General features: G+C 29.6%; 2 protein-coding genes across 2 annotated transcripts; both read left to right on the top strand.

Annotated features, from left to right (window-relative positions):
* Positions 1 to 2,212: 2,212 nt before the first annotated feature.
* LOC136081482 (hydra actinoporin-like toxin 7) lies at positions 2,213 to 2,773 on the top strand. Its single transcript, XM_065798798.1, has one exon. The coding sequence runs from the start codon at positions 2,213 to 2,215 to the stop codon at positions 2,771 to 2,773; it is 561 nt and encodes a 186-aa protein (XP_065654870.1).
* A 10,919-nt stretch (positions 2,774 to 13,692) lies between these two features.
* Positions 13,693 to 14,746, top strand: LOC136081481 (uncharacterized). Its single transcript, XM_065798797.1, has 2 exons — positions 13,693 to 14,343; positions 14,504 to 14,746. Exons 1-2 carry the CDS (start codon positions 13,693 to 13,695, stop codon positions 14,744 to 14,746), a joined length of 894 nt encoding a protein of 297 aa, XP_065654869.1.
* Positions 14,747 to 15,609: the final 863 nt, after the last annotated feature.

Genomic DNA, 15,609 nt, shown 5'->3' with positions numbered 1-15,609 from the left:
TAGTCTTAAACTTAAAAGAAAATTTTGTAAAAAATATAAAACTAAAGTGGTTTGAAAACCGTTTCCTCCTTTACTAACTACTTGACATGTTATGCAGTAAAAATATCCAAACTAAATCGAAAATAGTTATTCAGGAGTTTACCTGTTAGCTATTTCGTAAAAAACTGTATATAAAGTACACATATTTTTAGTCCTTATTGAAATTAAAAATTTCAAATATTCAAAATGAAGACATATTATTGATGCTCCATCTACTTTTTCTTAGATTTTGCTTTTTGTGTCTGACTTTTTGAAAATATGAAATATTTTAACATGTCCGCATAACATTTGAAAGTATGAACTTTTTTTTTCATATTTTTCAAATGTTATGTGAACATGATAAAAACTTATCTAAGTCATGTCTGTTAGTTAGTCTTTAATTTACTTGAAGACTTTTTTGCATTCCATCCTAGTTTTTTAAGCCTTTTCATTAACTTTTTGTTTTCAAAGAGTTCTCGACCGTAGGTTAGCGCCGGAACTCAAAATGGGATTATTTAATGGTTGTCAAGGGTTATCGCGCATTTAATTTTTTTTTATTAAGAGTAAAAGTTCCTTCATGACAGCATCATGGTTTATGCCATTTAAGTTAATGTACATATTACACGTTGTTAGAATACTTTTTATATAATACATTTATGGAATAGTGATCGTTTTTTTAAAACATTTCAAACCTAATTTCTAATCGTCATAATTTCTAATAAGTTATCTGCTAATTACTATTTAATAACGTAATAAACATAACTTATCTTAGTAATATCTTAAGTTTACATTATTTTATAATAAAAAAATTATAAAATAAGAATATTTATATAAATCAAAAGAAATACGCGAAAACCTTTTAAAAAGTATTACAAATTCAAGTCGAAATAATTTGGTAAAAAAACAGGACGCTAAATAGACGTCTTTTAAACGCTTCCTTGGTATGAAATTGTAAACTTTTACCTTAATGTGTAACCATAGCACCTCTAAAATTGAGGTACGGTGGTTTTAAAAGAACGCTAATAAGACGTACTTTGAACCAAAGTTGTTAGTCTTTAGCGTTGCCTTAAGGCCAAATATCGAGGCCTTGGCCTTGAAACTGTTGGCCTTGGCCTTGGTATTGGCCTTGATTGTTTTGGCCTTGGCCTTAAAAAAAATACATATTTTCTTATTGATTTTGTTGAATTCTGCGAATTGTCGCAGCACTTGGTTATTACAGTTTTGTTAATAATTGACCTTAACACAAGGCGAAAAATGCAGTCTTTGCTCTTGAAAATATTTTCATAGGCTTTGGCCTTGAAACTCTTAATCTTGGTCTTGACCTTAAAATTCTTGGCCTTGGTCTTGTTCTTGGCCTTGGTCTTGACCTTGGCCTTAAGAGCTCAGGCGTTTAAAGTTTTTTAAACGCCTGAACTCCGACAGTGTCGGATGGCGCTACTTTATATCTAATGAAATTGTTATGAAATGTGTTTACCCGAGCGTAATGCGTTGAGTTATAAAACAAATTTGTTTTTTACTTTTAAGCGTAAAGCGAGTTGATATAATAATAAACTTTAAATGGTAACTTATGCGAACAACATTTAAATATAAAAAAAGACTATAAAAACTTTTAACATACTAAGAACAAAACGTTATAAAAAGTCGAAGTTGACCAAGTGGTTGGAAATAAGTAGTAGGTGAAACTTGGAGTTGGAAAACTAATAGCTAATCAATAACATAGGAGAAGCTGGAAGACTAATTTTATAATTCGTTAACAAGTACTAGAAACTTACGGTGCTATTCTTCCTCCTCTCACATCACCCCTTTTGTGTTTTTTACTGTACTTTATGATTCCGAAACTTTATGTCAGGAGACAACAAAAACCGGGTCGCGTAACTAAAAAAGATATTTAAATGATTTAAAACAGTGTTAAAAACAAAACATAACTCTTCCAGCTTTTCTTCGATTATTGGTTAGCTACTAGTTTTCTTACTCTTTGTTACACCTACTTTTTTCTAAACCTCAACTTTTACGAATTGTTCAACATTTTGCTAAACCTCAACTTTTACGAATTGTTTTATATATACACATATATGTTTATAAACAAAATGTATAACATTTACATAAATATGCAAAATACTTTTTTAATAAGGTTTTAAATATAAGTAATACGTATTTTACTCATTTATGTTTTAGAAATATTAGAAATTTAATTATGCTTCTGTATGTAAGTTTAGTGAACTTATTTCTACCATTGTCTGTTGGAGCTGTAAATCCAGTACTTATAGGAGTTTTAGTAAAAGTTGGTGTGGATGTTGCTTTACAACAAATTGATGAAGTTTGGAAAGGAGATGCAGTGAGAGATTGGAAATGCGCCGTAGAAAACAGATCTAATAAAACTCTTATTGCTTTAGGAACAACACAAGAGTCAGGAAGTATGTCTACAAGCTTTGCTGATATTCCTCCAGAAAATACGGGTGTGTTTGTGTGGGAAAAGTCTAGAGGAGCTGCAACAGGGGCAGCAGGCGTTGTTCATTACAAATATGGCAACAAAATTCTTAACTTAATGGCATCCATTCCTTACGACTGGAATTTATATAGTGCTTGGGCTAATGCACGTCTATCAAATAAAAAAGAGAATTTTTATGATTTGTATAATGGAAAAAATGGCGCTAAAAGCCCTACTAGAGGCGGAAACTGGGGTGAAGTTGATGGAGCAAAGTTTTTTTTAACTGAAAAAAGTCATGCTCAGTTTAAAGTAATTTTTTCCGGATGAGGTGATTGAAAACCAAATGATCTTTGATTAGAAAATATTTTTTGAATGTACGCAATTGTTTGTTGCTTTATTGCAATAGTGTGGAATATTCTTTAAGACTTTTTATTTTCTATCCCTTTTAAAAAAGAATGGGGTCTCTTTTAATTTAATTTTAAAAATAGACGTTCATAGTTCTTGATTTAATAAAATAAACCTCAAGGTAGTGCAGATCTGAACACGCTTAAATTGCTATATCTGTAAATTAGTTTGCATAATTTTTATTTTATAAATCAAACATTTTTTGTTTAAACTTTTAAATTGTATTATTCAGTAGTTCAGTATTTTTATTGACTCTTGCAAAAATGCTATAAATATTTTTTCTTTTTAAAAAAAAAGCTCGTTGCTTTTTACATTTGTCGATAATATTAAAAGTCGAAGTTTGCTGGCTGTACTATATGGTTTACATATGCCGACTCGGTGCTAAATTTGCATAATTAATAAACTAAAATTTATTGTTAAAGGGGAGGGGGGGTGTAGTATAAAAAGGACATTCTAGCTTATTTTGTTTTTAAGTATATCTTTAACCATATTCTCATATCATATTTCAACCATTACCTCATCAATATTCTCATATCATATTTCAACCATATCCCTAACCATAATCTTTTAACTCATTTCAACCATTATACCATCCATAATTTTTAAGCTAATAATATAAAGAAAAATAATATAAAGATGAAAAATATAAAGAAAACAATTTCAAAATTATAAAATTAATTTTATAATTTTTATTTGGTAACTTTACATTATAACTAAATCATAAAAATTGTGTGTAAATAGAAAGTTACGCGTTTTCTATTTTTATATAGTAAAATTTTTTTAAGTCATTTATTACAACTGGAATCTCTGCATAGAATATAGTTTAAGCATAAAAGAAAGCATATCTTATTACAGTAAAACTTCCAGATTGTCCAACTTGGGCATCATCTAAGTTCAATGTCACTACTAATCTTCTACCGTTATTTTTTTCAGACTTATCAATTCTTTATTGTCCACCCATGAGTTGAACGACTCGGGATATCCGGGATATCACTTTACTAATGATTTGTTTTTTAGTTTACAAATAACTTTTTCAATCCTAAATATTTTTTGATCAGTTTTTTGCATTTCTTGTTCATAGAAAGCACCTTGTATTTCTTCACCATTATCGTCAGTTATTTTATACGTTGGTGGATCTGTGAACTGAATCTGTGACACTGTAAAAACTTCTTCTGTCCATCTCGGTGTGTATCCTTTTTCAAACGTTCCTTTTTTTTTAACTATCCTAACTCTATTGCCAATTGAAAACTTTGGTTTTTTCAGGCTCTGATCGTGCATTTCCATTTAAATTTAACCAAACAGTATTCTTATTCTTTTTATCACTAGCTACAACTGGTGTCATTTTAATTGAAGGATGCTTTGTGTTGTTGTATTTATTTATCATTTCATCTAAAACATCAATATATTTTCTAGTAGAATTAGCTAAAAAGTACTTAAACCTTTTATCTTTCATTGTTCTATTCTAACGTTCAACTACACAACTTTTTTTCTTCATTTTCAGTTGAATATAACTCAACACCTAACGCTTTAACATACTTATTATAAAATTCTAAGCCTTTATCTACCTTTATCTAAAGGTTTTACTTAATGCATGCAACTTTAACTACAGTTTTACTCTTCAATGGAACAATCCATCCATACTTTGAAAAAACATCTATAACCATTAATAAGTATTTTATACCATCATTGAATTAAATCAGCAGCCCATGTTTCATCAATTCCATTTACAATAACTTTTCTTTTTCTGAAATGATTTACAACTGGTCTATGAAGTTCGTTTGCAAGTTTGTCAGTCCATTTCAATTCTTTATCCTTGTCTTTTTTACTGATCGTTGGTAGTTTTTATCAACACCTAATTCATATGGGTTCAAAGAACCTAATCTAAACTTTGCTTTAGATGATATAATAGGTTTCATAATACCTCGTTCAATTCTTTCACATATTGTCGGATTTTTTATAGCATCCATTTCTTCAATCATAATTTTATGAGCTAAATTTCTTTCTGCAGCATCATCAAATTATTTATAAGCAAGATCGTGATGGTAAGCTGCATTATCAACTCTATCTATAGGTTTACTCCATTCTTTATATGCGTCAGTAGAAGTTAATCGTTCATCTAAATTAGTATCAGAACCTGTAAAGTTCATACCAGGTAAATGTATTTCACCTGGGAACTTTGCCCATGATAATTTAATTTTTTTTATTACTGAATTAATTGAATTAACTAAATCGCCTCCTGCTTTTGCTGATACAAATTGGTTTTTTGTTGTTCCGCAAATAGCGCAAGTTTCACCTTACACATTTCTATTGTTTTTTCTTACAAAATGTTGTAAGTTTAGTATATCTGTTTTATTTCCACATTTGACACAGTAAATTTTTTTATTTACTATATATAACAAAATGGACATTATAGATTTATCATGGAATGTAAATAACAATAAGCGAAGTAATAACAAATTGTTACCTAAAAGAGAAAATATCGTTGGAAAGTCGGGTTGTAGAAAAACTACTTTACTATTGAATTTACTTTTGAAACAGCTGAAGATCTTGATATTCATAAAAATAATTTGATGATATTTGATGATTTACAATTAACAAAGCAAAATAAGTGTGAATAATAATATATAAGAGAAAGACATAGTAATGTAGATTGTTTCTATCTTGCATAAAATTATTTATGTTACCTAGGCAAACTATACAAGAAAATACAAATTTTATTTGTTTATTTCCACAAGATTCAAAGAATTTAAATCATATTTATAATGATCATGTTTCAAGTGATATGCCAAAAGATGAGTTTATAAATTTTTGTAAGAAAGCTTGGTCAGACCCGCATGGATTTGTTATTATAAATATATCTTCTAAAAGAGATTATAGAAAATATAGAAGTGGATTAAATTGTTTTTATATTTCCATGTGAATTTTCTAAAAAATAATTTTTTTTCTTGAATATAAAAATTGTATATAATATTGAATGAGAAAAGTAGTCATATAAAAATTAATTTTGCTCCTATTATACAACTAAGTGAAGATAAAGATTAGGATATGGCATTAGTTGGTCTTGATACATTCTACAGTTTTCCAAATGTTGATTCTTCAACTAACAATTTTAGATATAGTCCAGATAATGGAGCAACTTGGATAGATATAAACATTCCAGAAGGTAGTTATGAGATTGATGATATAAATAATTTTATTGTGGAAAAAATTACTAAAAATAGTAAAATTATTAATCGAGTTGAAACTAGTATTATATTTTCAGCAGATAATAACACGTTGAAAATAACTTTAAATATTGAAACTGGTTATAAAGTTGATTTTACGCCTAATAATTCAATTAGACTTATTCTGGGTTTTAACAGTCAAGTATATTCAACTTGGTCTCATGAATGAGATAATATCGTAAACATATTAAGCATAAATGTATCAAATATATTAGCATAATATATTAGCAAATGTATCAAATATATTAGCATAAATGTATCAAATGATATAGTAGAATTATCATATCACTGTGCACTCCTGAGACCGCCAGGGTAAATTTTGGTTTACTCTAAATTTTTTTGTTTATTTACTATTAATGGGTTAAATAAAGTATTTTAAAATAATTTTTAAAATCTAAACTAACTTTTAAACATAGAAATTTTAGATTTAATTAATTAAAATGTCTAAAATAATTTGCGTCATTTTATGATTGCATCATCAATGCTATTTGGTACTAAATGTTGCAATACCGATGAAAATTATTATTATTGCGGTTAAAAGCGATCATATAAAACTTATATTTTTTGTCAAAATGGCCGACGAAAAATGTCTAATTTGTGCATGTTGCTTTATTTCCTTTAGAAAAGGATCACATAAACTTATTAAAGTAACTCCCGCAGTACAACTTCATATTTAAAATTTGATTTAGAGAGAATATGCTGTAGAAAAAGAGTGTTGTCCAAAAAACATTTGTAATTCTTGCAAAATAAGTTTATATCATATCACCCCTGTTCAATGCATATAATATATGCATTGAACAGGAGTGAAACATCAAAGTTAAATGATTGGATTGAGAAAATATCTCAAATAAACAGACAAAAACTCAGAAGATCATCTGATATTAGTGAAATATCTGAACAGATCACAACAAATAATCAAGATATTGTTGATAAAATTGTTAAAAAGATATGTCCTTCTTGCTTTTCTACAATAGGTATGATTTCCTTAAACAAATTAAAAATATTGTATAACTTACAGTATTGGACAAAAACATTTGCAACCAACATCAAACCATGCTAAAAAGTGTTGCTAATTTTACATGTCTTAAAAACGAAACGAACTATACTACCACAGCAAAGAGTTCAGAAGTCTGGAGTCATAGCATGCCATGACATGAACAATCAGCTGACAGGTGACAGCACACACGCAGAATTTCGTTGACACGTGCCATTTTGCAGCGGACAAAACAAGCGCAACTTTTTTGGTTTGTTTCATTTTCTTAAGTCTGGTCCGTGTCAACGTCACAGAAGTTTTTTAATAATTAAAGGAAGTATCCAGAAGTTTCCAAAAGCATGCAGAAGCTTCCAAAAGTTTCCAGAAGAAGCATCTGGAAGCATCCAGTTGCATCCAGAAACATTCAGAAGCATCCAGACGCATCCAGAAGCATCGAAAAGAAGCATCTAGAATCTTCCCAAACAGGTTCATACAGGTTTATTTTACTATATAAGAGACATGTAAATCGACATGTAATTCAGTCAATATATGGAAGTCAATCAGTCAGAATTATCAAGGCAGTTTATCGAAGTGAGTTTTATCAAAATGTTTCATCGAAGAACATCAATACAAGAAGTGAAATACAACAAGTGTTTCATTACATCAATACAGTCCACATCCAACAAAGACGTTGTGTTCCACAAAGCATTATTGTATCATCACAAGGTAAATGTAAAACGGTAAGCCTTGAGAAGCGTGATTATTTATTTTTAGCGTTATTTTTATTATTTTTATGACTTCAAGTGCAAAAATGGCTTCCGACAGTCTTGGATTGGAACTAAGAAAAAAGCTATTGGCAATTACGTAAGTGGAATGTCACAAAAAAGTATTTGTGATAAATATCGCGTGAAATAATGGACCGTCAAGACTATGTTCCAAATATCGTTCTACGAGGAAGTTGGTAGCAGATAACAAAGGTGGAAGACCGCATTCCACCACTTTTAGAGAGGGTTCTATGATTGTCAGATCCGTCAAGAAAGATCCCTGGATATCATCAGTCGAGATACAAAAGCAATTAGAGCTGCCTGTATTGGACCGAACAATCAGACGACGTGCTGTTGAAGCCGGATTGTTTTCTCGACGGCCTGCAAAAAAACCGCTGATATCACTAAAAAACCAGAAGAAAAGACTCCTGTTTGCTACATCTCATATTGACTGGAATGTACAGAAATGGCGAACTGTCCTGTTCAGTGATGAATCGAAGTTCAACATCATTGGGAGCGATGGCATTTGCCGTGTACGTCGACCGGCCGGAAAACGCCTCCATTTACGTTACTGCCATAAGACCGTGAAGCATGGTGGAAGCAATGTAATGGTCTGGAGGTGTTTTTCTGCTAACGGTTTAGGCCTAATACATCGAAACGATGGAATAATGGACCGTTTCATGTATAAAAATATCCTGAAAGATGTTATCTTACGTCATGCTGAATGGAATATGCCAATAAAATGGGTTTTTCAGCAAGACAACGATCCGAAACACACTGCAAAAGTAGTCAAGCAGTGGTTTCAAGACAACCACCATTCGGTGATGGATTGGCTGCCTCAATCGCCGGATTTCAACCCTATCAAGAACCTGACGGAGATCGTCAACCGCAGAATTAATCGTGAAGGTGTTCGTAATAAGGATCAACTGTTCGAACAAATCCAAAAGGCCTGGGCAGCGATTTCACAAAGTTTCATTGATCACCTGATCGAATCTATGCCTCGAAGATGCAAGGCTGTGATCGACAACAAAGGATTCGCCACGAAATATTGATAGCAAAATACAGCTTTGTCAACATTTTGTCGAGTTGCACTTGTTTTGTCCAGAAGGAAATCAACTTTTTTTAACACTTTTTATTAATTTATTAATTTTCGAATAAAACTTGAAGAACTTTGTTTCTAAACAGTTACATAGTTATTTCTCTAAATTGAAAAAATGCAGCACTTCTATATAAAGAAACTAAATTAGCATTATTTGGTTGCACTCGTTGTGTCCGATACTGTATATAATATTTTATTTAATAAACTATTTCTTCAATTATTAAAAAAAAAAATTCAATCTAGTATAGAGTCTATGCTAGTCAATGCATAGTCTATGATAGACTTATTAAATATTAGTGTATTATTTTTATATGTTTTACAAATATAATAAAATCAGAGTTTTTCCTAATTTAAATTTCTATTTAGGCAAAAGAATTTCTCACTTTTGCTGTAAAAGTGAAGCTGTAAAAAACCTAATTATGTTGGCTAAAGGTCTTGGAAATGTATCCAGTGAGCAAGCTGCTTCTGGGATTCTCAAAATAAAAATGAAAAGAGACAATATTAAATCTCGAGACAAGTTTCCTTTAAAAACCTTTGGAAAAAATCTTGTTGTTGTTGTTGGCACACCTGATAATAAATGCAGCAGAGCATCTGTTAAAAAGTTATCTCTAGAAGCTATAATGGAAATCTCTAATACCTTAAACCTGAGTAAAAGAAAGACTAAGCTACTTTGTAAACATATGCGACAAAATTTAGAGAAGAAAATGTTAGAACCTAATACATCAACTCAGATAGAGGAGCTGCATAACATATTTTCAGATTTTTATGTTGTCTAAACTGAATCATTCATTTCAGGGGATGAAGAGATAAGTCGGAGTTTGGTATTTGTAAAAGATACTTCTGATTTAATTTTTCTTATGACTAATGAAAGAAGTTTGAATCCTTATATCAATATTGCTAGGATTTCCATTGATGGTGGACAGGGTTTTCTTAAATGTGTTATAAATGTTTTTGACCCACTATGTAAACATACAACTTCAGAAAGTCTTGATGATTGCGGTGTAAAAAGATCATTGGTTTTGGATTTAGTTGAAGATATTTCAGAGCATAATGGTAATCTTAGCAAACTATTGAAACCCTTAGCTCTAAGTGATGTAAAATATTCAATAGCATTTGATCTAAAATGTGGTAACTCTTTATTTGGTTTAGGCAGTCACAGCGGCAAGTATGCATGTCTCTGGTGTGAAGGGGAAATTACTCTTGAGAGTGGAAAAAAAAGAACCATAGGTTCAATTGATATCAACTTCAACAATTTCGTTGAAGATGGATGCAAAAAGAATCACATGATGGAACTTAAAAACTCTATTTCTCCTAGAGTTGTGTATCTTGATGTACCTCTAGAAACTTTAGTAGAATCTAATTCCTCCACCAGAGTTACACATTCTTATTGTTATTACTTCTATGTTTGTAAAAATATTAATTACATTGTGGCCTGATTTTGATTCGTGGCTTATGTCGAATTATATAATCTTTAGAGGTTACCACGGAACTGGTTTGGATGGTAATAATTCACAGAGACTTTTAGATAAATTAGATAATTTAGAAGTTAACCTTCTAAGTGCAGCCTCTATATTACCAAATATGATATTTTTCCAACCTGTAGTTAGCTGTCTTAGAAAGTTTTCAACTATTAAAACAAAAGGTTTAGCATGTTTATTGGAGAATCTATTGCTGAATCAGTTTTAGATTTTAAAAAAGCTTTCGAAAATCTGCAGCTTCATCTTCTAAAAAAGTTTAACTACCAATTAAATATTAGCTGGAAAGTTCATATTTTAGAATGTCATCTTATTCCTTTTCTTCAGCATAGTCAGTTTGGGCTTGGTGTATATGGCGAGCAGGCAGGAGAAAGTGCTCACCACTATCACTATCAAGTATGGAAGCGATACAAGCGTGTTGCATTAGTTTCATTAAAACATGAACTTAGATTAAAAATGTTAAGTTTACAAGATTGTATAATAGAGTCTGTTAATGATATTATAGTAACAATTGTAAATAATTCTTATTCTGATGTGTTAATAAAAAATGAGATTGTTTTTGTTCTGTTAATCTATTGTGTTGATTATTTTATTTTATTTATTTTAAAATGGAATACAATAATAAAATATACAATAACATTTATTCAACTCTTCCAAATGCATCTGAAGAAAAATCTAAAATTAAAAACCAAGATCAATCATATCGTTACGAAAAATTAGCGAGATTCAAAAAGAAATAGAGCGAGAGAGAGAAAAGAGAATAACGCTAAGTAAAAAGTATCATAGAGCTGTAAAAATAATTTCTGCAATTGATAATGCATTACTAGCAAGCACTATGGCACTTAGAACTATTGGAACTGGCTTTTTATCAACAATAATTGCAGCAGCAGTAGTTATTGCATGTGAAGCTGCAGCATTAGGAAAAGATGTGTTATCAATAATAGGAGGACAAATTAATAAAAAAATGTTGTGATAACTTGTAATAATTTAAAGTGCTTTTAATAAAAAACAAATTAATAAAATAAAGTGCTTGCTGATTCAAAACCAAATATAATAAGCAATTATATTTCTAAAGCTTTAGTAGATGGACATATAGATGACAAGGAATTTGAGTTAATACTTGGTGAACTCGAAAAATTTCAGACAATGATGGAACAAGTTAGAGCAAAGTTTAAAAATGAAATTGATGAACAAACCAAGTTATCATTAATTGACCGAGGAAAAGAAGAGGCTAAAGTAATTCAAAGTAAGTTTAATAAAAAAATAGTCACTTAACATTTTTATTGACAAGTAATAAGATATGCAACATTTATATCTGTTCTTCTTAGATTATAGTACACGCGAAACAGATTTGAATAAAAAAAAAATATTAGGAACTTCTTGGATTCGGAAAAAGAGGTATTATTACTAATTTAGGAGGTCACTCTATATTTATCACTGATTATGGAAATTTTCAGATACCGACGACTTATAGTGAAGATGAGAAAAATAAACTTAATAAACTTATCTGGAATGAAAATAGTGATTTTCATCGTGTAGAAAGGGAGATTAAAGAATCGATTATACAATGGAATAATGTTAAGAAACAGGATAAATTAAGAATTATAGATAAATATGTGCTTCAATTAGAGTGTGATTTCAAAGAAAAAAATTTATAAAAGTATTTTATCAACTGCACTTATACTAAGATTATTAGAAACAAATGATGTCATTTATAAAGACTTTGAAATTAAGAACATATGTGGAACATTTGATATTGATTATTTTTAAAAATTTTCCAAAACGTAAAACGTGACGTAAAAGCACAAAACACAAAACATAACATAAAAGTTTATGTTGTGTTTTTTTAATCTTTTTTATATAAAAACAAAAATGTCATTTTTAAAAATTACAGATCCTGAAAAAAGAGATCAAATTGTAAAAGAAGATGGACTTGACAAAATTGTACAAACCTTTAATTGATAATCAGTCTGGAATAAAGGAGGACATATCTAAATTGCAAGATAAAGCTAATAAATTTCCCCTCACTTTTTTAAATTCTTATCATGAAGCAAATAAAGAGATAATGATAACTGAAACAAAAGAACTATTACCCTCTCATGAAGAAAATAAAGGTATGAGGCAAGGAAAAATTGCAACAGATTGTCTAAGAATGTACATTAATAGTAAAAAATCTACAGATACTACATTCGAAATACATTCTAAAGATGGTATATTATATATTGGAAAAAAACCAATACATATTAATGATAATGATGATGATATAATTATTGATGATGAAACATATTATGGTACTCCTGGACTTTGGGAGTTGATAACAAAGTTTTACCCTAATAAGGAAATATATAGTAAAGATGACCTTAAAAAATATCGAGATATATTAATACAAACAGATGTAATTACTTCTGAAAACCCATACAAACCAAAGTCATCTAGGAGTGGAAAATACAGAGAAATTATAGCCCCCATTTGGAGAGATATAAAAGAAAATAGGAAGCGTAAATTAAAAGGAACAGGAATAGGAACAAAAATACAAACTATGATTCTTCCTAGTGATCCTGATGCACTATATGAAATGCCTAAATTACGTATAGCTGCATTGAAAGCAGGTAACACTAGAGCAAGAAATGAAGCTGTTGCAATTTGTGATGAATTATTACGACAAGACGAAATAAATAGTTCACACTATAAAGAAATACAAAATTATTTATAATTACATTTCAGTGCATATAAAAAATATATATAGTACATAAAAAATGCTAATTGTTCATAATAAGAGATATATAAAAAAACATGCTGTTGGAGGAAGTGGTATATTTGAAAGTATAAGAGATTTGTTTAAACGAATAAAAGCGTCAAATTTAGCAAGAGTATCATCAGCTATGTTGAAGCAGTTGGCTGGTAGCGATTTGGGAAAAACTGCAATAACTTCTGCTAAACCAGCAGGAAAAGAACTTTCAACATCAGCAATAGAAGCTGCTAGAAATGCTGCAGTTAAAAAAACGAAAACAAATAATTGATAAAGCATCTTCAAAAATAGTTTCGCAACCTGCTGCTAATAAAAAAATTGAAAAAATAATTTCAAATTTAAAAAATAATGGGTCTCAAGATCTGATTAATGATGAATATAAAAAAATAATGCAGATAATATAACAACAAATATAAATAAAATGATGATGGGGTCTGCAATAAAATCAACACCTATAAGAATAGAAGATCTAGTAAAAAAGGTCGTGGTCTCACTTGCTGTGGTCTCAGACTTGCATAATCATTTCTATTAAAAAAAATATTTTATGTATATAAAAAATGGCATCTTCTGATGTATTAAATTTTACAGAAATTCCAACTGTGGATGATGGAATTGAAAGATTTGAATTCCATGAATATGAACCAGTAGCTCGCACAAATTTAAATAGCGCTGGAGATATAAGAATCAAGATTGAGCAACAAGATTTGTTCACACTTCCATCAGAGGCTTATCTCTTGTTTGAAGGAAGACTTCTTAAACTTGATGGGACATCTTATGTTAATGCAGATGTAGTGACACTAACAAATAATGGTATTATGCCCTTATTTAATCAAATATCATATCAATTATCAAACCAAGAAGTAGAGTCTGTTTATTATCCGGGTCAAGCAACAACAATGTTAGGAATGCTCAAATACCCAAATGACTTTCAATTAGCACAAGGGTTAAATCAATTGTGGTATAAAGATGGTACAACAACAGCAGTAATTGCTGATAACCAAGGGTTTGCATTAAGACAATCATACATATTTCAGAAACCCACTACAAAGGAAATATTTTCATTTTGTATACCTTTAAAGCACATTTTTGGATTCTGTGATGATTACAACAAAGTTATTTACGAATTTAAACATACACTAACTCTTAGAAAAGTTAGAAAAGGTGATACCAATGCAATTTTGGTAAATGCTGCTGAAGCTTCAGGAAAAGTTAACCTTGATAAAATATTATTGTTTATACCGCATGTCATCAAATGTAGAGAGAGTTAATCTTTATAAAAGTATTGAATCAAAAGTGACACTTCTAGTAACTTTTCGCGCAAGCCAGTGTGATACTATAACTGTTCCACAATCTACAACGTTTTCTTAGAGGCTTATCGTAAAGACATCTCCTGAAAAACCAAGATACATTATTGTTGGATTCCAAACAAATAAGGATGGAAATCAAGAAGTTAATTCTTCGATTTTTGATCATTGTGACTTGAAAAATATGTACATTATGCTTAATCAAGAAAGATACCCAGCTGTTGACTATAATTTATCATTTCCAAATCATCAATTTTCAAAAGCATATAGAGATGCATCTGTATTTAGTGAAAAATTTATGGAATGAACGATTTGATATCACAAAGTAACATAACTCCTTCAGACTATAAAGATTTATACCCTCTTATGGTTTTTGATGTTAGTAATCAATCAGAAAGATTAAAATCATCAGAAGTAGATGTACAAATTAAAGCAACATTTAATGCAGCTATTCCAGCAGATACTGAAGCGTTTGCTGTTGTAATATCTGATAAATTTTTACACTTTCAATCAGACGGAAATAAAATGAACGTTGTTTATTAATTTTTTTTTGAATTGAGTTAAATAATTTTCTTTATATAATAAAAATAAATTATACAAAGAAATATTTACAAAATATATTAAAAGAAAATAGTATCACAAAAGCATCTAACAATTTCAGTACTTTGTTGATGATTGCTGAAGATAATAGGTTGATAGATAAAGAATCAATCATGTCAAAAGCAATAGAAGCAACTGATAAAAAACCAGTTGGTAGACCTAAAATCCATCCAGTAAAAAAAACCAAGCTAAAAAGTATTAGATCCGAAATATGAAAGATTAAAAACAATTAGGAAAAAACCAGTCATATTTAAATTAACAAACATGGAAACAGGAGAAATTACAATATATAAATCATTATATAGTGCAATGCGTGAAACTAAGCGTGGATGTAGATATTTAGAATTGCGAGATGGAAAAGTAGATAATGGCTTTAAAATAGAAATAATAAATTCTAAAAAATTAAAAAATATATATAATATTTACAAAAAAATGTAAATATTATATACTCCATCAGTCGAACAGAGAAATATACTAGATGAACCAATTCCAGACGTAACATCTTCAGTTTTAACTCCTACACCTTTTAAACCTATTAAACAAATTTGAAAAGAAATGAACAACATATTT

The sequence above is a fragment of the Hydra vulgaris genome, chromosome 06, assembly GCF_038396675.1.
Source record: "Hydra vulgaris chromosome 06, alternate assembly HydraT2T_AEP".
NCBI classification, from domain to species: Eukaryota; Metazoa; Cnidaria; class Hydrozoa; order Anthoathecata; family Hydridae; genus Hydra; species Hydra vulgaris.
The sequence above is the reverse complement of the archived record's forward strand: the minus strand, read 5'-3'. Positions and strand labels throughout refer to the sequence as shown.

Bases quoted from the DNA above. Each gene is read 5' to 3' on its own strand.
- LOC136081482 (XM_065798798.1), top strand. From the start codon at position 2,213: ATGCTTCTGTATGTAAGTTTAGTGAACTTATTTCTACCATTGTCTGTT.
- LOC136081481 (XM_065798797.1), top strand. From the start codon at position 13,693: ATGGCATCTTCTGATGTATTAAATTTTACAGAAATTCCAACTGTGGAT. The intron at 14,344-14,503 runs GTTAACCTTGAT...ACGTTTTCTTAG, and splicing joins CTGCTGAAGCTTCAGGAAAA to AGGCTTATCGTAAAGACATC.